General features: G+C 66.8%; 4 protein-coding genes across 5 annotated transcripts; 1 reads left to right on the forward strand and 3 right to left on the reverse strand.

Annotated features, from left to right (window-relative positions):
* Positions 1 to 1,943: 1,943 nt before the first annotated feature.
* On the reverse strand, positions 1,944 to 3,901 carry MTFP1 (mitochondrial fission process 1). The gene is made up of 4 exons (XM_082325039.1): positions 3,789 to 3,901; positions 2,855 to 2,982; positions 2,554 to 2,786; positions 1,944 to 2,161 (listed from the first exon to the last, which is right to left on the reverse strand). The coding sequence occupies exons 1-4, from the start codon at positions 3,838 to 3,840 to the stop codon at positions 2,086 to 2,088; spliced, it is 489 nt and encodes a 162-aa protein (XP_082181165.1). The 5' UTR covers positions 3,841 to 3,901; the 3' UTR covers positions 1,944 to 2,085.
* Positions 3,902 to 4,922: 1,021 nt separating this feature from the next.
* On the reverse strand, positions 4,923 to 9,097 carry SEC14L2 (SEC14 like lipid binding 2; the record flags this gene model as incomplete). The annotated part of the gene is made up of 12 exons (XM_082324712.1): positions 9,006 to 9,097; positions 7,678 to 7,753; positions 7,526 to 7,569; positions 7,281 to 7,340; positions 6,994 to 7,182; positions 6,426 to 6,521; positions 6,114 to 6,174; positions 5,951 to 6,034; positions 5,663 to 5,769; positions 5,433 to 5,572; positions 5,166 to 5,335; positions 4,923 to 5,074 (listed from the first exon to the last, which is right to left on the reverse strand). The coding sequence occupies exons 1-12, from the start codon at positions 9,057 to 9,059 to the stop codon at positions 4,923 to 4,925; spliced, it is 1,233 nt and encodes a 410-aa protein (XP_082180838.1). The 5' UTR covers positions 9,060 to 9,097.
* A 3,536-nt stretch (positions 9,098 to 12,633) lies between these two features.
* On the forward strand, positions 12,634 to 17,876 carry RNF215 (ring finger protein 215; the record flags this gene model as incomplete). 2 transcript variants are annotated; one of them, XR_014229545.1, is made up of 11 exons in its annotated part: positions 12,634 to 12,912; positions 13,872 to 14,000; positions 14,326 to 14,397; positions 14,475 to 14,560; positions 15,243 to 15,297; positions 15,595 to 15,699; positions 15,845 to 15,961; positions 16,037 to 16,174; positions 16,413 to 16,515; positions 16,651 to 16,848; positions 17,676 to 17,876. XR_014229545.1 is itself a non-coding variant. In XM_082324847.1 (10 exons), the coding sequence occupies 10 exons, from the start codon at positions 12,634 to 12,636 to the stop codon at positions 16,671 to 16,673; spliced, it is 1,107 nt and encodes a 368-aa protein (XP_082180973.1). In that variant the 3' UTR covers positions 16,674 to 17,590. The 2 variants fall into 2 exon arrangements, 1 of the variants encoding a protein (XP_082180973.1); XM_082324847.1 differs by lacking the exon at positions 17,676 to 17,876 and having other exon boundaries at positions 16,651 to 17,590.
* Positions 17,877 to 18,333: 457 nt separating this feature from the next.
* Positions 18,334 to 25,455, reverse strand: CCDC157 (coiled-coil domain containing 157; the record flags this gene model as incomplete). The annotated part of the gene is made up of 10 exons (XM_082324816.1): positions 25,193 to 25,455; positions 24,177 to 24,348; positions 22,534 to 23,254; positions 22,131 to 22,208; positions 21,605 to 21,795; positions 21,090 to 21,257; positions 20,343 to 20,511; positions 19,721 to 19,860; positions 18,649 to 18,722; positions 18,334 to 18,571 (listed from the first exon to the last, which is right to left on the reverse strand). The coding sequence occupies exons 1-10, from the start codon at positions 25,438 to 25,440 to the stop codon at positions 18,334 to 18,336; spliced, it is 2,199 nt and encodes a 732-aa protein (XP_082180942.1). The 5' UTR covers positions 25,441 to 25,455.
* Positions 25,456 to 25,536: the final 81 nt, after the last annotated feature.

Here is a 25,536-nt window from a genome sequence, read left to right on the forward strand (position 1 = left end):
TGCCTCAGGTGCCTGCACGGACAGAAGCTGGGGAGCATGGCTGTCTGGCACCGGAGGGGGGTGTCTGCCCTCCAGCTCACCATCCCAGTCCCCATGCTGGAGGATGAGTCTGATGAAGAGGAGGTGAGGTTGGGGTGATGTCCTTGGTGGTGGGACGGAGAACCTACTGGGGATGACCCATGGTTCCCAAAGCACCATCCCTCCTGGGGCATCCTGCTCCCCGCTGGGGTGGTCTCAGCCCCATGGGGGTGGGTGGGAGGAGAGCGGGGTCCCCGAGGAAGGAGGTGCTGGTGGCATGTCCTGCCTGGGGCTGGTGTCTCAGCAGGTCTATGTCCACTGCCTGCTGGCGGCGTGGGGCCCCGCCGGCGCCCGGGGGCACGGCGCCAGGTCCTGCTTCTACAGCCAAGCCACGGCCAGGTAAGCTGGGCCCTGGCACGGGCACCCTGACGGTGCCCTGGGACCTGAGCACCCAGGGGTGCTTTGGGAGCAGAAGCCACTTGGCAAGGAGACCTATCTGGGGCACAAAGCCACGCCACCGTGGTCTGGATGCCACCTCTTCTCCCATGGTAGCCAGGTGGCATCACCACAGGTTCCCCCTCCCTCTGGGTGCAGATGAATTGGGGAGGTGCTTGCTGTCACCTGGGGGACATCTCCTCTGGGGTGGCTGAGACCTGCAGGGCTGGAGGGACCTGATGGCATGGCACCATGTGGGTCTTGGGGTGGAGACTGGGGACCCCCAGACCTCTTCCCCCCCCAGCTCTGTCCTCTCCTCCCAGCTGGCACAACACAGAGGACACTTCCCAGAGCACCCTGTGCCACTGCTGTGACACCGGCTGTCCCCCTGGTGACACCCTCCCCAGAGAGCTGCCAGGTACCGGGGCCGGGCTGTGGTGGCCCCATGTGGCTTTGGGATCTTGGGGGGGTCCTGGGGCAGGACAGGCTGTATGGGCCGTGTCCTCCTGCAGGGTTCCCGGGAGAGGGGACACTCCACCGGGAGACAGTTGGACCATTGCTAGTGCAGAAGAAGGTGCCATGGTATGAAGGTGAGCAGACAACCCTGAAGATCACCCCATGGCCCCCAACCCACCACCCCAGGTGCTGAGGCAACCTCCAAACTGGCTTTTTTTTTTTTTTTTTTTTTTTTTTTTTTGCTGTCCCCAGCGCCGTGCCACACGGTGAAGAGGTTCCTGCTGGCCGGGCTGGCCCTCGTGGGCAGCGCCCTGGTGGCAGCCGCCCTGGTGGGGGGTCTGCTGGCGCTGGCCTTGGCTGCCTGGCGCCTGAGACGGGGGCGGCGGGGACGGCAGCGGCGGAGGCGGCAGTGTCCCTTCCATGCTGAGCTGCAGAGCGTGGTGGGAGCCCTGGTCCCCAGGGAGCTGGAGAAAGGGGGCGAGGTGGGTCCAGGCTACCGCAGCCTGGCGCAAGGCTCCGTGTGAGCCAGGGACCCCCTTCCTCCCCAATAAAGTGTTGGTTTTTTTCTCTTAAGCTGCTGGTGGTACCATGTGGATGCCACCACGGGCTGGGGACATGCCACAATGCCTGGAAGCCACATCTCCTGGTGGTACCTCCTGGTACCAGATGTGGTGGCATGTCCCCAGCCTGTGGTGCCGGAGCTGGTGGCTCCTGGCTGAGGGGAGTTAGGCCCCTGGTGCCACCACTGAAGATCTTGAATAGGGTGGCAGGTCCTTGGGGACAGTCCCCAGTGCATCCCATGAGGCTGGCAGCAGCTGTGGAGGGATGGAGGGGTTCCAGCTAGGATGTGGGGGTGCTGGTGGGGTGATCAGGGCTGCTCTGGGTGTGCAGGGACCCACCCCATCCCAGGGTGCAGGTGCCCACAGGGTGCCGAGCCCGGGGGTTGGGACCCAGCTGGATCCACGTGTTCCCCCCCAGGAGGGGACGTGGCCGTGGGTCCCCACCACGCTACCGAAGCGTCACCTGGCACAGGGTCAGGCTTGAAATGGTTTATTAGGACCAGCTGTGGGGCAGGGTGGCTGCTCTGGGGACACCACCAGAGCGAGAGTTCACAGTAGATGGGTCACAGCACCCCAGAATCAGCAGCGTGCCTCAGTTTCCCCAGAGCGGGGCAGGTCAGTGTGGGGCTGGGGGCTGTCCCGGTGCCCCGTAGAGCTTGCGGAGGCTGGAGTCCATCAGGAAATCCACAGTCCTGCGGCGGGACGGGAGAGGGGGTGAGCGGGGTAGGGTTAATGCGGTCACGCCGAGGGGAGGCTGGCCGCGCTGTCCCTAATCCCCCTGGGACCCTGTCCCTAATGTCACCGAGGCCCCAGCCCTACCAAAACCAGGCTTAGCACAGCCTCACCCTGCTAATCCCCAGCTCAGCGCCTGGCTCCTGCTAATCTCCATCCCTGTGGGGCCGTGGCCCAGCCGGACCCTGGCAAAGCCCCTTTGGGGTGGAGGTGTCACCCCACCCAGCCCCAAGCCCGTACTGGGACCAGTTCCCCTGGGAGGAGAAGCGCTCCAGCCCGGGATGTGGGGTGCTGGGAGGGGGTGGTCGGTACCCACTTGTCCCCGAGGGGGTGTCCCCGTGTGCCCCCTTACCTGTCGATGGGGGTGATGATGAGGGGGATGGCTGCCAGCCCCAGGGCAGTGGTGGTCCACCGGCGGAGGGGCAGTGGCCAGCGGGTGAGGGCGCCCAGCAGGGCCAGCGAGGCGGCGCAGAGGCGGTTGATGGTGACGCCGGGGATGGCCACCGAGGCCAGGCTCTGCCAGACGAAGGTGTCCACCACAGCCACCCCCACCCGCGTGGCCTGCGCGGGGTCATGCGCGTGGGCCTGGGGGGGACAGGGGGGTCAGCGTGAGGCGGGAGGGGGGCAGCGGGCGGGGAGGGGGTGACACTCACGGCGGCAGCTCTCCGGCCCTTGTCGATGGCGTCGGCGGTCACGTAGGCGGTGGCCACGCCGTAGCTGGCCCACACCACCTGCACCGGCACCAGCGGGCGGAAGGATTCGCCCACCTCGTTGGCGTAACCTGGGGGTCGGGGGGGTCAGCGGGGCCGGGGACTGGCCGTGTCCCCATGCCCCCCCGGCGTCCCCGTGCCACCGGTGGCAGAGACGGATCCCGCACGGGGGGGGTCGGAGCAGCCGGGTCACCTTGGAGCCCTGCTGCCACCGGGACAGCAGCACCAGTGACAGTGCCCGGTGCTGGTACCGGTGTCTGTGACTGGTACCCAGTGCCACTACCAGTGCCAGCAACCGGTCCCAGTACCCAGTGTCAGCGTGTGGCACCGGTGCACGGTACCGGTGACAGTGACCAGTGCTGGTACCTGGTGTCAGCGCCCGGTGCACGGTGCCAGTACCCGGTATCAGTACCAGCGTGCAGTGCTGTTACCTGGTGCAGTGTGCGGTACCAATACCCAGCATCAGCGCGCGGTGCCGGTACCCGGTACCGGTGTGCAGTGCCGTTACCCGGTGCGGTTGCACGGTACCGATACCCAGTGTCAGCTCCCGGTGCGTGGTGCTGGTATCCAGTACCCGGTGTCAGTGCCCAAGGACAGGCGTCAGTGCCCGGTGCAGCGCCCGGTGCTGGCTGTCAGTGCCCGGTGTCAAGCGCCCGGGGCAGTGTGCGGTACCGGTGCCCGGTACCCGACGCAGTGCCGGGGGCAGTGTGCAGTACCGGTAGCCGACGCAGTGCCCGGCCCGGTGCCGGTACCCGGCCCGGTGCCCGACGCGGTGCCCGGTGCAGTGTGTGGTACCGGTACCCGACGCAGTACCCGGCCCGGTGCCGGTACCCGACGCGGTGCCCGGTGCCGGTGCCCGGGCGGTGCCGGTGCTCACCCAGGTACCGGACCCACGTGTCCCGGTAGCGGTCGGGCTCCGCCGCCCCCATGGCGCGCGCGCTCCCGCCGCCGCCGCCGCCGCCGCCGCCGCCTCACGAGCTCGCCCCGCCCCCAAGCGTGCGTCACCAAGCCCCGCCCCGCCCGCACGCGCCGGCGCAGGGCGGGAATCGGCGGCTTCGCTCCCGCGCCCGGCTGCGAGATGGCGGGGGGGCGGGGCTTGGCTGCTCACGTGACCCCGCGGCGGGACTGCGGTCGCCGGCTGTCACATGGGCGGGGCGTGGGGCTCGGGGGAGAGGCAGCCGGTTGTGGGGCTGGGGGGGCAGGGAGCGGTTGTGGGGCTGAGGGACAGCAGGGGCTGGTTATGGGGCCCCTTGGGGCAGCAGAGGCTGGTTATGGGGCTGGGGAGTCAGCAAGGAGCAGTTCTGGGGCTGAGGGACAGCAGGGGTGGGTTATGGGGCTGAAGGGTCAGCAGGGAGCGGTTATGGGGCTGAGACACAGCAGGGCCTGGTTATGGGGCTGGAGGACAGCAAGGAGCAGTTGTGGGGCTGAGGCACAGCAGGGGCAGGTTATGGAGCTGCTGGGAAGCAGGGGTGGGTTATGGGGCTGGGGGGGCAGCAAGGAGCAGTTGTGGGGCTGAGGAACAGCAGGGAGCAATTACGGGGCTGAGGGGTCAGCAAGGAGCAGTTCTGGGGCTGGAGGGCAGCAGCGGTGGGTTATGGGGCTGAGGGGCAGCAGGGGCGGGTTATGGGGCCCCTGGGGGGTCAGCAAGGAGCAGTTATGGGGTGGGGGGTCAGCAAGGAGCAGTTATGGGGTGGAGGGACAGCAGGTGCCAGTTATGGGGCTGGGGGACAAAAACCAGAGGAGACCCAGCTCGGTCCATCCCTTTACTCCCCCCACCCCACGCAGCAGCGGGTGGGCACAGGACCCACATAAGGCACAGGGGGGGGGACCCCGGGCGCTCCAGCCCCCCTCAGCCCCCCTCCTCGGTCCGTGAGCTCTGGGGGCTCAGCCCCTTCTCTCCATCCTCCCGGCCGCCACGCTGGCGGGGGGCACCCGGCCATCCTGGGGGCACCGAGCAGCCACCTGCCCGGCCGTGGGGCCTCGGGGTCCCCTGCAGCGTGGGGGGCCGTCGCTAGGGGCTGTGGTTGAGGGTCACCTCGCTGAGCCTGTCCCCCAGCTTCTGGATCTGCTGGGCGGAGGTGGCGTCGGGCAGCAGCACCTCCACACTGTAGCTCACCTTCTTGGAGTGGAGGTAGCTGTAGGTGTTGTCGAAGCGCAGGACGTCTGGGGGAAGATGGCGGGCGGGGGGTGTCAGGTAGATGGGGAGGACCCCCGGGGGTCCCCCCCGCACCCTGGGGAAGGAGGATGCGCTCACAGATGCCGGGTGTGGAGCAGGTGAGGGAGCCGTCCTCGGGCACCATGTGGGAGTTGTAGCGTTGGTTGGGGTAGACCTCGGTCATCTCGCCCGCCCGCTGCCGCTCCCCGATCTTGGTCTTCAGGTACACCCCGAAACCCACGTCGGCTCCTTCCGACCTGAACTGCCACCTGTGCCGGAGGGAACCGGCGGGGTCGCGTGGCGGGGCTGGGGACACCCACCGATGTCCCCCACCTCCAGCCCCGTGGCGCGGAGCCCCCTCCTCACCTGAGGACGCAGCCGGGGAAGAGGATCTCGTACTCGACCTGATGGGACGAGCCGCGGTTGACCACCACAGTGTGCTCGTACTGCTGCGCCAGCTGGTCCCGCACGTAGTAGCGCTGGGGCACGTCCCCCCCGTAGTTGATCTGGAAAGGGACAGAGATGGATGTGGAGATGGGGGTACCACCCGTGCACTCCCGAGGAGCCCGGAGTTGGGGGGGGGGGGCTTCTCCTACCTTGCTCGGGCACTTGGGGTCCCCATCGGGGTCCGTCAGGGTGCCCCCGTATTCCACCGGGATCTGCTCGGGGTCGATGTACTTCTGCAGGACCTCCTTCCAGTTAGCTGGTGGGGCGGAGGACAACAGGATTTGGGGGGGCTGTGACCCCTGCAGGGAGCCCCAGCCCAGCCGGGGGGACCCCCCCCAGGGTTGGGGTTTCACCCCTGGGTGGGACGACAGTGGAGGGGGACGTGGCACCCCCGTTTTTGGCTTCCACCGCACCCCGGGGAGGGGGTCAGGACTCACATCCCAGCACCACGACCTTCTTGCGGGTGTCCTCGCTCAGGAAGTGCTTGACAAGGTTGTAGGCCACGGGGAAGATCTTCGGGGCTGGGGGGCAGACGGGGGGCATTAGGGTGGGGGTCAGCCCCCGGCCGGGGGGGAGCGGGACCCCCAGGGCCGAACTCACCCTTCACGATAAACAGGCGCTTGAGGGACTCGGGGTAATTCTCCTCGAACATGGACAGGAGCTGCGGTATGGGGAGAGCTTCAGGTCATCCCCCCCTGTCCCATGTACCCACCAGGGCATGGCGGGAGCATGGCGGGGCATGGGCCAGGACCCCCACCCCAAGACACCAGTGGGGTGCGGGGCACCGGCAGGGACCCGCTCTTGCATCATCCCTCAGGGCCGTGAGTCCGCCCGGATCCCTGCGTCGCCACGGCCCGGGGATGGCCACAGTCCCCGGCCACAGAAGCAAGGGCCGGGCAGGGAGCCCCTCACCTCCCCGTACGTGTCCACGGCTGGCTTCCAGAGGTGCTTCAAGCCCAGGCCCTCGCAGTCGTAGACCATCAGCACCATCTCAATCTTCTTGCCCAGCTGGGACGGGAGGACGGAGGGGGCTCAGGCAGTGCCCGGCCCCTGTGGGGACCCACGGGAGGGGGTGGTCCCCCCTGGCCAGAGCATCCTCCCAACCGTCAGTGTGGGGAGAAGGGACACGGGCTGGGGGACAGTGGGGACATGGGCTGGTGGGGATGGATGGGACATGGATTTATGGGGCTGGGGAGGACATTGGGTGGTGGGGATGGACCAGACGTGGCCTTGTGGGGCTGGCAGGGACGTGGTCTGCGGTGGGATGGACAGGAGGTGGCCTCATGGGGCTGGCAGGGACATGGGCTGGTGGGGCTGGACTGGATGCAGACCTACAGGGCTGGGTGGAAGGCTGGGTTGTGGGGCTGGACCAGACATGGGCTTGTGGGGCTGGAGGGGACATGGATTGGTGGGGACAGCGGGGAGCTGGGCTGGTGGGGCTGGCAGGGTGCGGGCAGGGTGCAGGCAGGCAGGCGCCCACCTTCTGGCTCTGCCGCTCGCACTCTTGCCGCAGCACCTCGCAGTCGCGGAACTTGTTCTTCAGCAGGTCCTGCTTGGAGGCGGAGAAGAGCAGCCCCTTGGCGTCCAGCGGCCCGATGATCTCGTACCAGATGGGGCTGCCCTCCCGGTCGTAGCCGCACATCCCCCCCGACATGTACTTCTTGATGACCTGCGGGAGCGCGGGGGGCTCAGGGGGACCGCGCACCCCCCCGGGGAGGGGGGACAGTCCCCTCCAGGGACACCCACCCCGGGGCTGGGCACACCCACCTCCGGGGCCTCCCAGGCGATGATGTTGTCGGCGTCCATGTACTTGCGGACCTCAACATGCTGCGAGGAGGGGGCAGAGCAAGCCGGGGTGAGGGGATTTGGGGACCCTGCCGCGGGCAGGTCACCCTCGTTGGGAGAGAGGCACTGAGCTAGTGGCCCGTGGCATGCTGTCCCATCCCAGGTGACAACTGGGAGCTCGACAGCAGCATAGTGGGGTCGCCCCGGGAAGCGGGGTGCCCTCTCACCTTGCGGAGCATCGCCTCCGACTTGGGCAGGTCGAAGCAGCGGGCTGCAAGAAAGCGAAGAGCTCAGCCCCGCCGCCAGCGTCCCCGGCTCCGCAGCCCCGCGCCGGGGTCTTCCAGCCCCCCGCCGCACGTGCTCCCCGCCGCGGGGTTACCTCGGAGCCATTTCAGGAGGAAATAGTCGTCCTGGGAGGGCAGGGAGGGCAGCACGTCCCGCAGGTTCTCCCGAAACTGCGGGGAGAAGAGGGACCGTTGGCAGAGGAGTCCCCGCTCCCACCCCAAAAGCCCCAAGGCTGGAGGTTTGTCCCCTCCCTGTCCCCCCAAAAAAAGCCCCAGCCGGGACTGGGACTGTCCCAGGAGAGAAGGGACACCCTGCACCCTGTCCCTACCACCGCGTGCAGCCATGATGAACGGCTGGTCTCCGCTCTCCTCCCTGGCAGGGGACCGTCCCCAGGCCGGCCACCAAGCACCGGGCGTCCCCAAGCCAGTCCCCTTGCGCAAGGGCGTCAGTGGGGGCTGCCACCCACCCGGGTCCCCCCGGGGAGGGTCCCACTGGCCACCCTCGCCCCGCAGGGACTGGGCGGACCAGTCCCCTCCTCTGCCATCACCGGTGGCATCCTTCGGGATGGAGCCGGTCACCGCGCGTCACCCTGCCCCGGTGACACCCCAGCGAGCCACAGCCCCCCGCGGCGGGTGGGAGGGTGGCAGGGTGCGGAACCGGGGGGTTTGGGGGAGCCGGGGCACTCCCGGCACATGGCCCCGCTCACCCCGGCCAGGCTACGGCCCAAATCTCCGTACCAGTCCGGGACCTTGCCTTAATGAGGCTGATTAGATTATCTCCCACTGAATTTAGGTGTAATTAAACCCGGGATTAGCTTCTTCGCCCTGAGAAAAACAAGGCGCCGGCAAACGGGTTTCGCAGCTTGCCTTTCTCGCCCACCCGTCACCGCCTTGGCACCGGGAGGGTTTCGGCTCCGTGCCCGCTGCTGCCCGCCGACCCCGCCGGGGTCAACGCCCGCGGCTGGAGTTTGGTTGGGTTGGAAGGGCAGCACTAAGATAAAGTCGCCGGCGTCGCCCTCTTGGTGGGGCAGAATGAACCCGGGTAAAGCCCGGCGCCCCGGCGAGGGGAAGGCATCGGAGGTGGCCTTGGGTGGCACGGCCGCCACGGTGGGTGACCGCCACCGGCTGGGCCGGGCGCCCAAGGCCCCGGGAGCCCCGCGGTGGGGCGGGAGGTCTCCCCGCCACGGGACCAGCGGGAAGGATGGGAGAGGGATGGGGGGGGGGGGGGTCTCGCCGGTGCCCGGTCCCGGCGGGACGGCGCAGGACCCCCGGGACCCACGCAGGACGGTCCTTCCCCAGCGGGAAGGGTGCGCGCGGGTTTGGGGCTGCGCCCCGGGAGCGGCGATGCCCGCGGAGGGCGGCGGATGCCGGCTCTCCCCGCCCCCCCCCCCGCAGCATCCCCCGGCTACCGGTACCGGCTCACCTGGGCCAACGCCTCCGCCTGCCGCGGGCTGAGGTCCCCGACGCGGCCGCTCATGGTGCCCCGGCCCCGGCCGGGGGACGCGCAGGCTCTGCCGGGCGGCCGGGGCGGCGGCAGGTTGCGGAGGCCCCGGAGCGCCGCCCCCGGCCCGCCCCGGCCCGCCCCGCCCGGCCTTGGACCCTGCCCGCCGCCCCCTGCCCGCCCGGTCAGCGCCCGCCGCCGCCCCGGGGCTGGGCGGGGGGGCGCGGGGGGACGGGGGCTATGGGGGGGCGGGGTGGTATGGGGGCCATGGGGGGGGGCGGGAGGGGTAATGGGGGGTATGGGGGCGTGGGGGGACTTGGGGGCTATAGGGGGTGGGGGGGTGGGGGGGTATGGGGGCTGGGGGGGGCGAGGGGGGTATGGGGGCCATGGGGGGGCATGGGGGCTATAGGGGGTGGGGGGGCATGGGGGGGTGGGGGCTATGGGGGAGTATGGGAGCTATAGGGGGGTATGAGGGGACATGGGGGCTCTGGGGAGGTGTGAGGGATATAGGGGTGTATGGGGGGGTATGGGGCTATAGGGGGTGTGGGGGCGGGGGGGTATGGGGGCTATGGGGACTATGGGGGGGTATGGCTCCTCTAGGGGGCATGGGGGGACTAGGGGGGTATGGGGGCTATAGGGGGTATGGGGGGACATGGGGGCTACAGGGGATATGGGGGCATGGGGGGACATGGAGGGTATGGGCGAGTGTGGGAGTTATAAGGGGTATGGGGGCTATAGGGGGTATGGGGGCACAGGGGGACTTGGGGGGTATGGGGGGGTGTGGGAGAGTATGGGGGCTATAGGGGGGTATGGGGACTATGGGGGAGTATGGGAACCATAGGGGCTATGGGGGGACATGGGGGCTATGGGGGGTATGGGGGCTATAGGGGGCATGGGGGCATGCGGGGACATGGGGGGTATGGGGGCTATAGGGGGGTATGGGGGCTATGGGGGAGTACAGGGGCTATAGGGGGTATGGGGGGACATGAGGGTGTATGGGGGCTACAGGGGATAGGCAATCATGCGGGTATGGGGGAGTACGAGGGGGTATGGGGGGTTATGGGGGCTATGGGGGATATGGGGGTACAGGGGGACTTGGGGGTATGAGGGGCGTGGGGGAGTATGGGGGCTATGGGGGAGTATGGGGCTACAGGGGGTATGGGGGGCTATAGGGGGATGGGGGGACATGGGGCCTATGGGGGCACTGGGGGACTTGGGAGGTATGTGGATTATGCGGGGGTATGGGGGGCATGGAAGGGTGAGGGGGCATGGGGGGTACTGGGGGGTGGGGGGGATGGAGAGATGTGGGGCTATGGGGGGATGGACAGTATGGGGGACACGGTGGGTATGGGGCTGGGGGGGTATGGGAGGACGTGGGGGGTATGGGGGGGCCATGGGGCAGCGGTGGGAAGTGATGATATGGGGGCAGGTGGCAGGAAGAGGGGACAATGATGGGGACAGATGTGGGAACAGGGATGGAAACTGGGGCAGGGGACAGAGACGGGGACAGGGTGACAGCCCAGGCGCAGGGGCTGGAGGACAGGCGTGAGGGACTGGGGCAGGGCGCTGGGGAGAGGGGGCTCAGCCTCCCACCACCAGCCCACCTACAGTGGCCCTCAGTCCCCAGGGAGAGGGGAGCTCCCCGAGGGGGGGACCCCCACCGGGGAGGGGGTCCTGGCCAGGAGAAGGGGTCCCTGCAGGGTCCCACAGCCCCGGCCCGGGCACCCACAGCCCTGCTCCAGTCAGGGTCCCGAGCAGGGGAAGGTTCCCCTGTCCCCTCCCAGGGGAGCTATGTGTGTCCCCTGGGGCTGTGCGTGTCCCATGGACCCATGGATGTCCCATGAAGCCATCCATGTTCCGTGGAGCCATGGATATCCCATGGAGTTGTACACATCCCACGGAAGCATCCGTGTCCCATGGCCCTATGGAAGTCCCATGGAACCGTACACGTCCCTTGGAGCTGTGGATGGCCCATGGAGCCGCACATGGCCCGTGGAGCCATGGATGTCCCACAGAGCCATGTGTCCCCCATGGACCTATGGATGTCCCATGGAGCCACGGATGTCCCATGGAGCCATTCATGTTCCACAGAACCGTTAGTGTCCCATGGAGCCATACGTGTGCCTTGGAGCTGCAGATGTCTCATGAAGCCGTCTGTATCCCATGAACCTATGGATGCTCCACAGAGCCATTCACATCCCGTGTGCGTCCCACGACACAGGTCCCACCTTCGTGTCCCCTCCATGAGGCAGCGCTCATGGCAGCAGCCCCCCAGGCTCCCATTTTGGGCTCGTCCACCCAAGCCACACAGGACCCCACATCGGTGACCACCTTTCCCAGCCTGGCCCCGGAGCCGGACAGGCTTCCAGGCTGTTGTTTACGGCACAGCCAAACCCAGGGCAACAGGGATGTCTTGCTGTGCGGTTAAACCGGCTCCGGTTGCCGGCCGTGGGCGGAGGGGCCCTGCCCACCCTGAGATTAAACCCCCGCAGTTGCAACATGGGCGACATGGGGGACACTGGGGGCACACCCAGACCCATCCCACGGGCATCCAGCAGCTCCGGGAGCTGGGATGGCACGGCACCAAGTCCCCGTCCCCGGCACGGCCCCTGCCAAAAGCAGGTCAGCACCGGGGCCCATGTGGCAGCTAATCCTGGCAAATCCCCCCGCCGGCACATGTGCTGGGCACACGTGGCCAGAGCAGGACTGCAATGGTGGCACCGGGGAGCTGCCTGGCACCTTCTGGGATGGGGACGGTCAAGGGGTGTCGCGTGGGGGGGGAGTTGGATTTTGGGGTACTCGGGTGTCGGCGTGTGCCTGTGTCACCCAGGCGCGTGCCCACGCATGTGCCGTGGCCGTGGCCGGCACGGGGTGCGTGGCTGGGGGGTGTCCATGTGTGCAGGGCTGTGCGTGTCCCTGGGCACCCGTGGCTGCATCCCCGTGTGCACGCCTGTCCCCGTGTCCCCGGGGTACCCCCGTGTCCCCCGCATCCACAGGGAAGGGGGACTGTGGCGGGCCATGTCCCCATGCCTGGTGCTGTCCCTGTCCCTGTCCCTCTCCCGGTGCCTCTCCCAGTCCCTGTCTTTGTCCTGGTCCCCATCCCTGTCCCCATTGCCATCCCTGTCCTGGTGCCAGTCGCTGCCCCTGCTCCTATCCCTGTCCCGGTCCCCATCCCGGTCCCGGCCCTTGTCCCTATCTCAGGCCCGGTCCCTGCTCCCTGTCCCTGTCCCCATCCCGGTCCCCATCTCCACCCCTGTCCTGGTCCTGGTGCCTGCTCCTGTTCCTGTCCCGCTCCCAGCCCTGGTCCCTGTCCCTGTCCCTGTCCCAGTCCCGGCCCTTGTCCCTGTCCCCATCCCTGTCCCGGTCCCCATCCCTGTCCCTGCTCCCTGTCCCTCTCCCGGTGCCTCTCCCAGTCCCCGTCCTCGTCCCGGTCCCCATCCCGGCCCCGGCCCTTGTCCCAGTCCCGCTCCCTGTCCCCGTCCCTGTCCCCGCCCCTGTCCCCGCTCCCGGCTCTCGGCCCCCTCCGGCTGCGGCCGGCGGCGCGGCGGGTCCTCCGCGTCGGCAGGGGGCGCTGCGGGACGGGGCGGGGCGCTGCGGGCGGTAGGCGGCGATGGCGGCGGTGCGGGCCGCGCTGCTGGCGCCGCTGCTGGCGCTCTGCCGGGGCGGGACCGGGCCGGGGCCCGCCGCCCGCGTCGAGGTGGCGGTGACCGGGCCCGGGCCGGGGGACGGAGCCGGGAACGGGGCCGGGAACGGGGCGGGGGCGGCCGCGGGGCCCGGCGGCTCCTACACGCTGCGCGGTGCCGTGCTGGGCGCGGGGGGCGGCCGGGGCGGGCCGGGGCGAGGGGCTCCGCCGGAGGAGGAGGAGGAGATCCGCGGCCGCCTGCTGCTGGTGAGCACCGGCACCGGGGGGAGCCGGGGACTGGGGGGCCTGGGGGCACCGCGGGGGGCTGCGGGCACCGGGGGCTGGGGGCACTGGAGAGGGAATGGGGGGGCAGTGGGAACTGGGGGGCAATGGGCACTGGGGGGGCAGTGGGCACTGGGGGAGGGAGTGGGGGGCGCTGTGGGGACTGGGGGGAACGGGGAGGGAGGAGGAGTGGGAACTGGGGGGCACTGGGAGGCACTGGGGGGGCTGTGGGTGATGGGGAGGGAGTGAGGGGGCTGGGGGGGAATGGGGAGGGGGAGCAGTGGCAACTGGGTGTAATGGAAGGCACTGGGGAGCTGCGGGCAATGGGGGAAGGAGTGAGGGGGCTGTGGGGACTAGGGGGCTGGGGAGGGGGGCGCAGTGGGAACTGGGAGGCATTGGGGGGCACTGGGAGACATTGGGGGGGCAGTGGGCAATGGGGAGGGAGTGGGAGGCCTGTGGGGACTGGGGGGGGCTGTAGGGGAGGGGGGAGCAGTGGGAACTGCGGGGCACTGGGAGGCATTGGGGGACACTGGGAGGTATTGGGCAGGCAGTGGGCAATGGGGGAGGGAGTGGGGGGGCTGTGGGGACTGGGGGGGAATGGGGAGGGGGGAGCAGTGGGAACTGGGGGGCACCGGGAGGCACTGGGGGTTAGTGGGGAGGCCAGGGACACTGGGGGACATGGGGGTCGGTGGGCACTGGGGGGCACAGGCAGCGAGGGGGTGCCACTGGCCGGGGGTGCCCAGCAGCAGAGGGGAGGTGCAGGCAGGGATGGGGGGGAGCGGGGGCCAGGCCCTGTCCCCTGTGCCACCCCAGCTGCTGTCCCCGTTCCCACGCAGTGCCTGGCTCCCCGGGGCACCCGGGGACGTGGGGGTGCTTTGGGGGGTGCCCTGAGCCCCGGGCGTCCGTCCCGGCTCTCGCCCCCACTGACGCTGCTGTGACCCCAGGTGGGAGATGCGGAGCCCGAGCTGGGCGCTGCTGACAGCTGGATCGGCGTGGTGCCTGTGGGCGAGGAGCCAGCCGAGGTCCCCCGGGGCGCCAAGGAGGAGTCCTTCACCGCCGCCGTTGTCAGCAAGGTGACTCTGCCAGCCCGGGGTCACCTCCGCCTGGACCAGGGGCTGCCATGGCGTTTGCTGGTCACAAGCCCACAGGGCACCTCCTGGGGTGTCTCCTCGCCAGATGTGAGGGTCCTGGCCTGTGTTTGGTGGCAGGGGGATCCCGGACAGGGCTCCCGGGCAGTGCCAGCCCCTCTTGGGTCCCTTGTGATACTTCAGCCAGGGCAAAGAGGCACGGGGTGCTGCCTGCTCCCTGCAGTGGGACGGGCGCTGAACGAGGGCACGGCCCAGCTGCCCATCCTCCTGCCTGTCCTGCCCTCTGAGCCTGTGTCCTCTGTCTCCGCAGATGAAGCGAGCCCTGGTGCTGGGGGCGTCAGCCCTGCTCATCCTGGCGCTGAACCAGAACGCCATCCGGGAGGTAGGAGAGTCCCGGTGGTGGGTCTCTGAGCCAGTCTCCTGCCCCGCTGACGGCAATTGCTTTCCTCTCCGGTGCAGCTGGACGTTTCCCAGCTTCTTGCCAAGCCTGTGATCGTGATTCAGTCCTCAGACAACGTCACCAAGCTGCTGGGAGCGCTGCTGCGGTATGGGCTGGGGCAGTGGGAGGGAGCTGGGTGAGACTGTAGCTCTGCGCCCGGTCCCCTGCCCGGTCCCCTGCCTGGCTGTGACAGCCGGGGGCTGCCCTGGGGGACCCTCTCCCACAGCACATCGCGTTTGCTGGGCTGGTTTCGAGCTCACACTGTGCAGAGGCCAGCTGGGGCTGAGATGTGTTTCCCTGGCGGGTGTGACTCAGATCCAGCCCTTCCTCAGGGCCTTGAGCCCTTCCACGGGTCCCCACGCAGCAGCAGGGACTGACAGTGGCCTTGGCCAAGCCCCTCAGGACCCTCAGTATAAATTAGCCAAACCGGCCTGTTATCAGCACAACACCAGCATCTCCACTGCCTTTGTCAGTGTTTATCCCCACCACCTACAGCGTTAGGACCCCCTTGGTCTTCCTTCCACGTGGTAGATCAGTATCACTGCTGTGGTGTCGCAGATGGGGAAACTGAGGCACGGTGCTGGGAGGAAGAGAGCTGTGCAGGGTCGCTCAGAGGGCTGGGCACGGCTGGGGAGGGGGAGCCTCGCCCCCGGTGGCCCCCCTTGGCCGCGGCTCAGCGTGGGCTGCCTGTCCCCACGAGGAAGGGGGTGCTCCCTGGTGCTGGGGTGCTGTGGGCCGGATCCTGCTGTGCCCGTGGGATTGACGCTCTTCTCGCCTTTTCCTTACAGGGGGCTCAGGGCTACGGCGAAGATCACGTACCAGGCAGTGATGCTGGAGAACCTGGTGCGTAGGTCCTCCTCTTCCTCTTCCTCCCTCTCCTAGCAGGCTGGCCATGCCCAGCCAAACTTCCCCAGCCGATGGGGAAGCCGAGCTGCAGGGAGCCCGAGCCAGATCCCCAAAGGCTGTTGAAGCTACCGGTGCCTTGGTTTCCCCAAAGAGTTGTTCCGTGGGAGCGGGGCAGCTGGCAGCCGCCTGCGGTTCCTCCTCCCCTCAATCCGCCCAGCACGGTGGGGCCCCCCCGGCCTTGGGCAGCGCCGCGAGCCGTCGTGGCCGTCGGCAATGGCGTCTCCTGTCTTGCAGGGAGTGACCCTCACCCTGTGGTCGACCTGCGGCCTCTCCCGGGGGGGCCTCTATGGGGAGTGGCAGGGGGTCATCTGCACGGGGGAGAACAGCTCGCAGGTCCAGGTACGTGCGCCGGTGCCGGCTCCTCACGTAGCTGGGGGTTCCCGGCGTGGGGGCAGCGGCGATGGTGGGGCTGGGAGCGGAGCGGGGGGTCTCTGGTTCGCCCCCCGCCCCTGTCCTTGACTGCCCACCAGCGCTGTTCCTGCAGAAGTACCTCCAGCAGCTGTGGAACACCATCCTGCTGATCGCCCTGCTCCTCTGCACCGGGGTGATCGTGCAGGCGCAGCGGCAGTCGCGGCAAGACCCATCAGAGCAGGATGCCGAGGTGGGAACATCTCCGCTGTGCTGCTCGCTGGGGAGACTGGCAGCCAGGGTCTGACCCTCCGCTCTGCCTTTGCAGCTGGATCTGAAGCAGCACATTCGGCGGCGGCTGTCAGCACTGAAATCCCGGCGGTACCATCCCGGCAAACCGCTCCGGAGCCAGGGCTGCGAGATCGATAGCTGTGCCGTCTGCTTGGACCAGTTCCACAAGAGTCAGGTAGGGCCTGGGGGGGACTGGTGCTGCGCTGGGAGCTCTGGAGCCCGTCCTGGTCACCGCTTGGGGCCACCCATGCTCGTGTTGCTGCCCGGGGCTGAGCCTCCCCTCGCTTGCCAGGGCCGGGGTGTCCCTGCCGGGGAGCTGTGTGGTGGAGGATCGTCCCCCTCCCTCGGGCACCATGATCACGGTACCACTGCCCGGTTCCACTCACATCTGCCACCCGCTTCCCTCCCTGCAGTGGCTGCGGGTGCTGCCCTGCTCCCACGAGTTTCACCGGGACTGCGTGGACCCCTGGCTCCTCCTGCAGCAGACCTGCCCTCTCTGCAAGCGCAACATCCTGGGTGAGAGCCGCGCTGGAGCCCCGCCATGCCCGCCGCAGCGACCGGGGAGCGCGTGTGTGCCGGGGAGAGGGCTGGGGAGGAATCGGTGCCCCCCAGGCTCCCCTTGCGATGGCCCTCCGTCCTTCTCCCTTCCAGGGAACTGCTGCACGGAGAGCTAGCTGGCCCGACGGACACGCTCCAGGGACAGACCCATCGCCGCTCTGGGGAGAGGGAGGGGGGCAGGGCGTGCTCGGCAAGCGGTGCTCGCTGCCGGAGCGGGGATGGCGTGGCTGTGCCCGTCACAGCACCCGGCCGTTCGGCGAGTGAAGGATCTCGGGGCTCTCCCTGCTGGGCGTGAGTAGAGGGGTGGGGGGTCCAGATGGCCAGCGCCGGGGGCTGGGGGAATGGGTGCCAGGACAGGAAGCTACGGGGGCACCCATGGGTGTTACAGGGTGGGGGCACGGAGGCAGGGAGAGCCCGGCTGCACTCTTTCCCTGCTCATAGTAATTTTTCTAAGTCTCTTGGGTTTTTTTTCTATTTGCCAGTGGCCACGGCAGGGTGGGCAGAGCCCAGCTCGGGGCCGTGCTTCGCCCGAGCCCAGCGGGGCGGCCTGGTTGCAGCGTGACGTGAGCCCCTCTGCAGCGTGGGTGCCTCGGGTGGCAGCTCCACCAGGGCCGGGGCCGGAGCTGGCAGGGCCGCTAGGCGACCCACCGCTTGCCGCGGGAGGGCAGGGGGGTTGAACACTTTATTTATAGTAACTTATTAGAAAGGACGGCACTAACCAGCTGCAGAGACTGAACACAGGGCTTCTTTGACCACACGCGGGTTTGCCGCGGTGGCCAGGGACTCGCTGTGAGCCCTGACTGGCTCCACACAGCAGCCAGCGGCTGCTGGGCTGCAGCATCGCACGCGTCCGTCTATTAAATACAGAGCAAGGAGAGCCTGCCGTGTCTTGTGTTGGGGTGGCGTGGCTGCCGCTGCCCTCCGAGGGTCGCGAGGTTGCTCAAGGGTTTGGGGCCATCCTGCGCAGGCAGCTCGGTGGTCCCTGGCCCCTCTGGGGGCTCGTGGCTGCCGGCAGCACCGGGAGAGCCGCTTTCCCAGGCTGTGGCCATGCTGACGAGCCAAGGGCTGCTCAGACTCCTCTCATCCCCAGCCCACTTCTGTCTTCCTCTTCAAAGCAGCGTGGCCGCAACCCAGTCGCCTCTCCAGAACAGTTCCTGGCGTGAGTTAACTTGTGCTGTGCCCAGGCATTGTCCGGGTGACGAGCGCTGTGCCAGGGGCTCCAGCAGCAGCTTAGCCGTGGGCGACCAAGCTCCAGCGCCCAGGAATGTCCCTGGCCCCGCTCAGCTGACTGTGCGGGGGCCGCTCCGCGCGCCTGGGGAGCGTTTCCCCTCTCCAAGGGCTCCTTGCCTGGCTGCCAGCCAGGGAAAGCCAGCCCCAGCCCAGTCCCCGCAGCGGGGCTTCTCCGGGGGCCACTGTGCTGAGGGAGAAGAGAAGGGGACGCACCAGCCCAGCGCTCTGCGCCATCGCCCTCGGTTTTACCACAAACGGCAGCGTTACCCAAAGGAGAGGAACAAGGGGGGAAACTGCACAGAGAAGAGAAAACAAAGCAACAGCCGGAGAGCGGCTGGTGGCTGAGCCGTGGCAGAGCCGCTGTGAGACCGTCTCCCTGGGTTTCCTACACCCGCCACGTGCGGGCTCGACGGGATGGGCAGAGAGAGCGGGTTTCCCAAGGGAACGCGCCTTCGTGATGCACAAAGAACAGGTAACGAGGTCCCGCGGGGCAGGGCCGGCGGCTGCTTGTTGAACGCTTCATTTCTGCATTAGTTTTGTGAGCGCTTATTGGCGGTGGCCACCGGCGCGGTGAGAGGAGAGGGGGGGTGTTCGGCCTCTCCTTCTTGGCTCGGGGGGGCCGAGCACCAGGCCCTCAGCCGGGAGCGAGAGGCAGGGTCTGGCCTCGCACGCAGGCTCTGCCAAGAGCGGCTTTGGCCGCTGGCTGCCGAGAGCTCGCTGCCGGGCCTCGCCTGCGCGTCCGTGTGTCCCTGCGCTGTCCCTGCTGCCTCGGCTGCTCAGCCGCCTGCGGGCGGTGGGAGCAGTTAGAGGGGAGGAAGAAGAGGGACGCTCCCCTGCCCCTTCCTCTGGGTTCCTACTCACCCTGCATCCTGCCTGCCGGCCTCCCCGCCATGCTGGCTGCTGAGCTGAGAGTGCAGCTGGGTCTGCGGGACGAGCTGGGGAAGAGAAGAGGGGGTGAGGCTTCCCCCCGCGCTCAGCTCCCGTCGCACCCCTCGGCCTCTGCCCTGGGGGGCCGTCACCACTGAGCTGGCGGCGGTGGCACGGTGGTATGACAGCCGCGGCAGGGCCGACATAACGGAGCTGGGAACCAGCCCCGGGCACCTCAGCCGAGCAGCTTTCCCTGCCAACACCAGTTAAACCAGACTGACCTCCCGGTGGCCCAGGAGCCCAGGCCCTGGCCCTCCTGGGGTGGGCACACTTCAAAACCACGGAGCTGGTCTAAACCTAACGGGGCTGAGCCGCAGCAACTGACCCAGGGGAAGGGCGTTGCAGCAGCCCCCGCGCCCGGCTGGGTCAGCGGCTGCGTGCGGCCCGTGCCGGGCAGGAAGGCTGCTCCAGCAGCGACTGATGAGGCGTTAGCCCAAGCCCCAGCGCTGCCCTGCCCGTGCCATTCGCTCCCAGCGAGTGAGTGACCCTGGCGTGCTGCCCCTGGCTGCAGCCCGGCTCAGGGGCCATGCCAGAGCGGGTCTGGGTCAGCCACCGGCGGCTGCGAGCTGCGGGCACCGTGTGTGCTGCAGTGCCCCAGCATTGGCTTGGCCGCTCTGGCTTGGAAAGCATCAGGTAGGAGCAGCTCGGCTCAGCTGCCTGGAGGCCAAGATGGGCTCCTGAAGGCAGGATCAGGCCTTGGGGCAGCAAAGGATCACAGCCCCCACCCAGCTTCATGCCCTTCTGGAAGCAGCTTTGTCCAGTTCGGCCCTGTGCAGGCTGGGGAAGCAGCTGCTGAGTCGCAGGGGGATGTTGTGCAAGGAGCCCCGTGGCCTTTTGCTCCCTGGAGCCTCTTCTGCAAGGGTACGCAGCCAGGGAACCGGCCCCCAGAGGATGTGGGACATTGTCAGCAACCATGGGGTGGTCTTGGGGTAGGCAGCGCCCTGCTGGCACATGCACCCCTCTCCCTGGTGGCACCCAGCTTGCTCTGGCTTGGGTGCAGCCTCACCTTCAGCACACCCTGCTCAGCAGCCGCCTTCACCTTGGCTAGCGCAGACCTGAGCCGCGCGTTCTCCTGCTCCAGCACGCTGATCCGGATGGTGTTGGCCTGCAGCTGCTTCTCCATGTCCTCGGTCAAGCTCCCGGTGCCTGCAAACAAAATACGACGTCCTTGCAGCAGCAGCCAGAGCTCAGCCCGCCACCGCCTGCCTGCTCAGAGGTGTTGGCAGCAGCCCCTCTCCCTCCCGAGCAGGGTGGCTGCCTGCTGGAAAGGAGCCTGCCCCAACTGGGGAGCACCAGCCCAGCCTGGGAGGTGGCAGCTGGGACCCCAAACCGTGCCAGCTGAAACCGCGAGGGCAAACAAAGCTCTGCCTGTGCCCTGGCCTTGCTTTACTTTCTGGCCTGGAAGGGGGATGAACAGCACCCATGTAGGGAAGTGTGCAAAGATGGTAGCGGCTTAGCACAGCCCATGGACTGAGACCTTCCTGGCTATTACTGGGAAAAACTGCATTGTACAAATAATGCTGGTGTGTCCGGGGCCGGCAGGATCCCCTGCGAGCTCCAGGAGACCCCGAAGGTGTAAGCCCACTGCGGCGGAAGCAGGCGCTGCTGCCCGCTGCCCTCTCCCTTACTCTCAAACTGCGTCTCAGTGGGGACGTGGAGCTCAGGGAAGAACACCAGGAGCCTCTCCCGCTCCTTCAGCTCCCGTGCCTGCTCCTCCAGCTTGGAGACGTTCGCCTGCAGCTCCGAGACAGACTGCTCCAGGCTCAGCTTCTCCTGCTGCAGTGTGTCCAGCAGCTCCTGCGTGGCAGAGCAGAGAGGTGGTGAGGTTTGCAGAGCGCTCTCCCAAACCTCGGGACGGTACAGCCTGGGGGAGTTCCATGGGGGTACTCGGAGCCCCCCAAGGAAAGCTCCCGCCCTTTCCTTGCACGATAAGGATGTCCCACAGCAGCGTGATGGATCAGAGGGCCTCGGTTTTAAGGTCTGTGTGTGAGTTGGAAGCAACAGCACCAACAATGTTCCTGGACACGCACAATATGGTGTGTGTCCAGGAACAGGAATGGTGGGAGACGCGGGAGAAGCCCAAGCTGCTGCTTCCTGCTGCTCCCCTCTGCCTTGGCTGCGGGGTAAAGCAGCAGAGACCTGTCCAGGCAGGAGCGGCGTCTTCCCCGGGGGGTCCCGGGAGGAGATGGCCACGTGGCAGCGTCACACCAAGTCCCAGAGTCCCCCTCCTGGGAAAAACTCTGGCTACAGGTGGCGGACAGGGCAGTAGGTGGCTCCTGACTCCCCCATGGCAGAGCTGTGTCCCACACCAGCTGCTCCCCAGGGAGCCCCGCTGCTGGCAGCCCCCCAGACGGCTGCTGGCTGCCAGCACTGACCTGCTGCACCTGTAGCTGGTGCCTGCTCCGCTCCCGGCTCTCCTCCAGCTGCTCTGCCAGCCTGGCCTTGCCCTCCTCGGCCTCTCCCAGGCTGGCCTGCAGCTCCTCGCGCTCCTGGTCCAGGCTGTCGAGCTGCTGCAGCAGGGCTGTCTGCTTGGCCTGCAGGGACTGTACAGGGCAGGTGAGCCTGCGCGGGGCTGCTGCTGCACCCACTCACCGCCGCCCTTACGCCGGGCAGCAGCACCCACGATGACAAGGGCCCATGGCAGCGGCTGAGAGGGCAGAGAAGAGGTGTGGGGCAAGGAGGGCTTGGCCAAAGCCATGCAGAGCTAGTACGGACGGAGGGTGAGCTCCTCGGGGCCCAGCACCACGAGTGGGATCTCTGTGCCAGCCCCTCTGACACCCTGGCTTAAGGCCAGGGTGTGAAAGAGACGGCCTGAGCTCAGCCCACTCCCACAGCACGCCATGGGGCTGCGGAGCAGCTCCAGAGTGGGCAGTAGCGGGCCCGGCCGTACCTCCTGGTGCCTCAGCATGCTCTCCACTTTGGCCTTCTCCTTCTCCAGCTGGGTGGTGGTGGTGCTCAGCTCCTGGCCCAGACTCTCCTGCTGGCTGGTGAGCAGCTGCACCTTCTCCTCCAGCTCCAGCACCCGGCTGCTGGCCACCATCGTGGTCCTCATCTCCTCCAGCAAGGTCATCTTGGTCACCTCTGGGGGGGGGACACAGCGCCTTTGGCCCAGGCTCAGCAGGAGGGGGAGAAGCTCCCAGGTGAGGTGGCTTGAAGGGGCCCCACACCCTCCACCAGCCCTGGCGTGGGGGAGGCAGGCCTGACGGGAGGGCTACGACCCCCTGAATCTCCACCAGCACTGGCACGAGCCCACTCTGGTGCTGGGTGATGTCTGGGCACTGCAACAAAGGAGGCTCGTCCTCCCCACCATTCCCACCGGCGCTGTACCCAGCCGATTCTGCAGGAGCCGGGAGTTATCTGGGTGTAAAACACTTGTGAGATCTGAGCGAGGCTGGGGGAGCCCCAGGGGTCCTTACCCAGCTCCTGCACAGCAGCCTGCTTCGCAGCCAGCTCCTCCTTTAAGGTGGAGAGTCGCTCTTCCAGCAGAGCAGCTCCTAAATCGGTACAAAAAACTCTACTAATTAAACAGCTCCTCAAAGAAACTAAAACAAGGAGGCAGCAAACGGCCACGCCAAAGCATTCTTCATCTAGTGATTGTATCGTGCTCTGCGTCAGCAGGGAGGAAGCAGTGAGAGGATGTGGACAACCAGCTCCTGCTGTCTGGGGTTAGTCTCACAGCGGGGAACAGCCCCAGCGCCTACCAAAATCAGTGGCAAAAGCCCTGCTCATGGTGGTGGGACGAAGATTCGACCACGGACTCCATGCTTCTCCTGCAAATACCCACAGGCCTGGGAGGGGATGCTGGGAACAGCACTGTACCTCTCCGTAGGTCGTCCTTGTCCCGCTCCAGCCTGGCTACAGCCTCTAAATACTCTGTGTTCTTTACTTCCAGGTTCTGCTCGGCCTCCTTCCTCTGCTGTGCTTGGGTCTCCTTCTCCACCTGAAGCAACCGGGAAAAGTCCTCAACCTGTTTCCGCAGCTTGTCCTTCTGTTTCGCCGACTCTTCCAGCTCAGACTTCAGAGGGTTGACCTGCTGCAGCAGCATCTGGAGGTGTTTGCTGATCCGGGAGAGGTCCTTGCTCTGCTCTGAGGCCCAGTAGTTCATGTCCGTTGCAGAGAGGGTCCTTCTCCCTGTGCTCTCCTCCACCATCTCCTGGAACCTGCTCAGAGCTGAGGGGATGTTCTGGCTCTGGCAGATGCTGGTGATGGCTTTGCCCACCTCGCGGAGGCTGGCCTGGGCGCTGGCGCAGGTGTCGCAGGGTCCCGGAGATCTGCGTGGGGATCTCGCAGTTGTCTGTGTGGGGATGCTGTGGCTGCTCTCAGCCACACTGCAGGCAGCCCTGGACAGGGAGCTGCCCGAGGCGTCGCTGTCTGGTGCACGGACACTCAGCGATGGGCACAGAGAAGCGGACCGGGCAACCTCTGTGGAAGTTCTTAACTCCAAAACATCAGGCGAGCAGTGTTTCAGGCGCTCCTTCTTAGGTATCCCAGCCTGGGAAGTGGATTGCAGCATGGGGATCTCCTTCCTGCAAGCCGCCTTCTGGTGGAGAGAGCACAGAACAAAAACAGGGCCCAGCTCAAACAGTCAGCTGCAAATGATCCATAAGAGCCCAAACACAGAGGTGTGAAGCGTGGGGACAGGACATTAGTGCAGCCCAGGGGCTACAAGGGCAGCGAGCCCTTCTCTTGGGAGTTCCCAGAGGCTGGAGGAGGACAGGAGCGCTTGGGTTCCCTGTTCACTGTGCTCCGTTACAACCAAAGCACATGGCTAACAAGCAAAATGAATTTGCTTCCCACTCCCTGATGTGGGGTACAGGGGAACTGAATTTTTACAAGCCGCCAGGCAGCTTTCCAGCCACCGCTACCGGAGCTGTGGTTTCATGACGGGAAGCCTCGGCAGTGAAACCTGCTCCCCTTCTTGTGACCGTCCCTTCTTTCCCACCTCCTGGGCTGTCTCCTGGTTATGCCAGATGAATTATTGTAAGACTTTGCCACGAAAGGGATCATTTTTGGGGGAAAAGAAAATGCAGGGGAGCGGTATAGTGTTTTTACCACAAATTATTTCACTGATTTGAGCCAGCTCAGCCCCACAAGTAGTGGAGTCGGCAGAGCTGAAGGGGCAGCGTGCAGGAGGAGAATATTTTTCCAAGCAATAAGGGCAGCCAAGCTCCTCCATCCTGAGAGCCTGGTGGATGCCTGGAGGAGGCTTGATCCAGCAGGATGGCTGGGAGCAGTGGCTGGAGGAGGGAAGGGACTCAGGCCAGGAGGGGACAGTGCGGAACAGATGTGTCCTGTCCGACACACAGGTCCCCACTCGCGGAGGGTCATGAGCCAGGAGCACATCAGGTGTGGCCACTGCACGTGTCACGGGGCATCCCCCAAATCACGGGGGGTAAGGGAAGGGCCATTTCCGTGACCCCTGCACTCAGCTCCTGGGGCATCAGGGCCCCTAAATGTCCCACCTCAGCCAGAAGCTGCTGGTAGAAGGCCCCCAGTTTCAGCATGCTGCACCAGTACCTCCTCGCCGTCAGCCCCGCGGACATGCAGGGTCCCACTGCCTGCGCCGGCGGGACGGCTCGCTCGCTGAGCAAGTTTTCTGCGTAGCCCGTGAAGCTCTGAAGCAGCAGCAGCAGTCTTCTTCAACAGAAACAAAACACAACTTAGAGCAATGGAGTATTTGTGACAGGGAAAGAGCCCTTGGTGTTTAAGAGCGCAGTGAGCCTTAAGGGCCAGCGCCAAGGCAAGGAGGTTATTCCCCCTCCCCGTACCCTGGACAGAGCGAGTTTGGCAAAGGAGGGTGGATATCAGCGCTCCTGTTACCCCTCCTCCAGGCCTGAATCATTCCACGGAGCCATGTTTGGTGGGATGAAAATCCTCCTGCAGCTGCCGGGACGCAGGCTGCGCACGCTGCTTGCAGCCAGCCACTTCCGAGAGGCTGCAGTTCGGCTCTCCCAAAAGATTTACAGCACCCACGCTGCCGATATCAAACCCTAATTGTCAGGGCCAACAGGTCTGTAGGAGTGGCTCATCTTTCAGAACGGGGTTGTATTTATTTCACCCAGATTGCAAAAGGCGCTTTTGTCTCCCAGGCCTGTAGGTGCAGCTCTGTCTGAGTGTTTCCAAGGTTTTGGGGGGGCAATTTAACGAGCCTGCCCCCGTCTGCCCAGGTGCCCTCGGCTCCCAGGCGGAGCAGCGGTTTTCTCTGCTCCTTTGTGGCCAGCATTTGTGCTGGTAGCTCTGAGCTCTCTGCAGGGAAAGGAGATGGGTTTTCAAACTCAGCGTAGAGCTGCAGAGCATGAGGCTGAGGTGCTGGCATGCCGCTCAACATGGAAACATGTGGGAAAAAAGCATCCAAACCACTCGGCCCCATTCGACAGGCTGGACGCACAACTGTCCCCTTCCCTCCAGGGGGAAGGAGCCACTCTGCCAGCTGAGCTTCTTTTAAGGCGGGTATTTGAGGCTGGCTTTGCCTTCTCACCTGTCTATCACCAGCTCCAGCAGCATCACGTGGGAGTGCTGGGTGAATTCGGGGTCATTCTCGGCGTAGCCGTACCGCTCCAGCAGCGCCGCCAGGTCCAGGTCGCAGGACACTTTATCGGGGAATTTCCAGGAGGGAAAACGCACGGCCCCGGCCCGGGAGGAGATGTCGGCGATGGCTGCCTGCAGGTCCCTCAGGTCGGCCCGCAGGCTCTCCATGCAGCCGGGGTGGCCCAGGAGGTGCGCCATACTGCCGAGGTGGCTGCGGCCTGCGGGCGATGGCCTGTGGGCCGCGACAGGGCCACCAGGCCTGGGATGGAGGCACAGCCCTAGGGGGACAGGTCG

The sequence above is a fragment of the Platalea leucorodia genome (genome assembly GCF_965183815.1).
Source record: "Platalea leucorodia genome assembly, chromosome: 12".
NCBI classification, from domain to species: Eukaryota; Metazoa; Chordata; class Aves; order Pelecaniformes; family Threskiornithidae; genus Platalea; species Platalea leucorodia.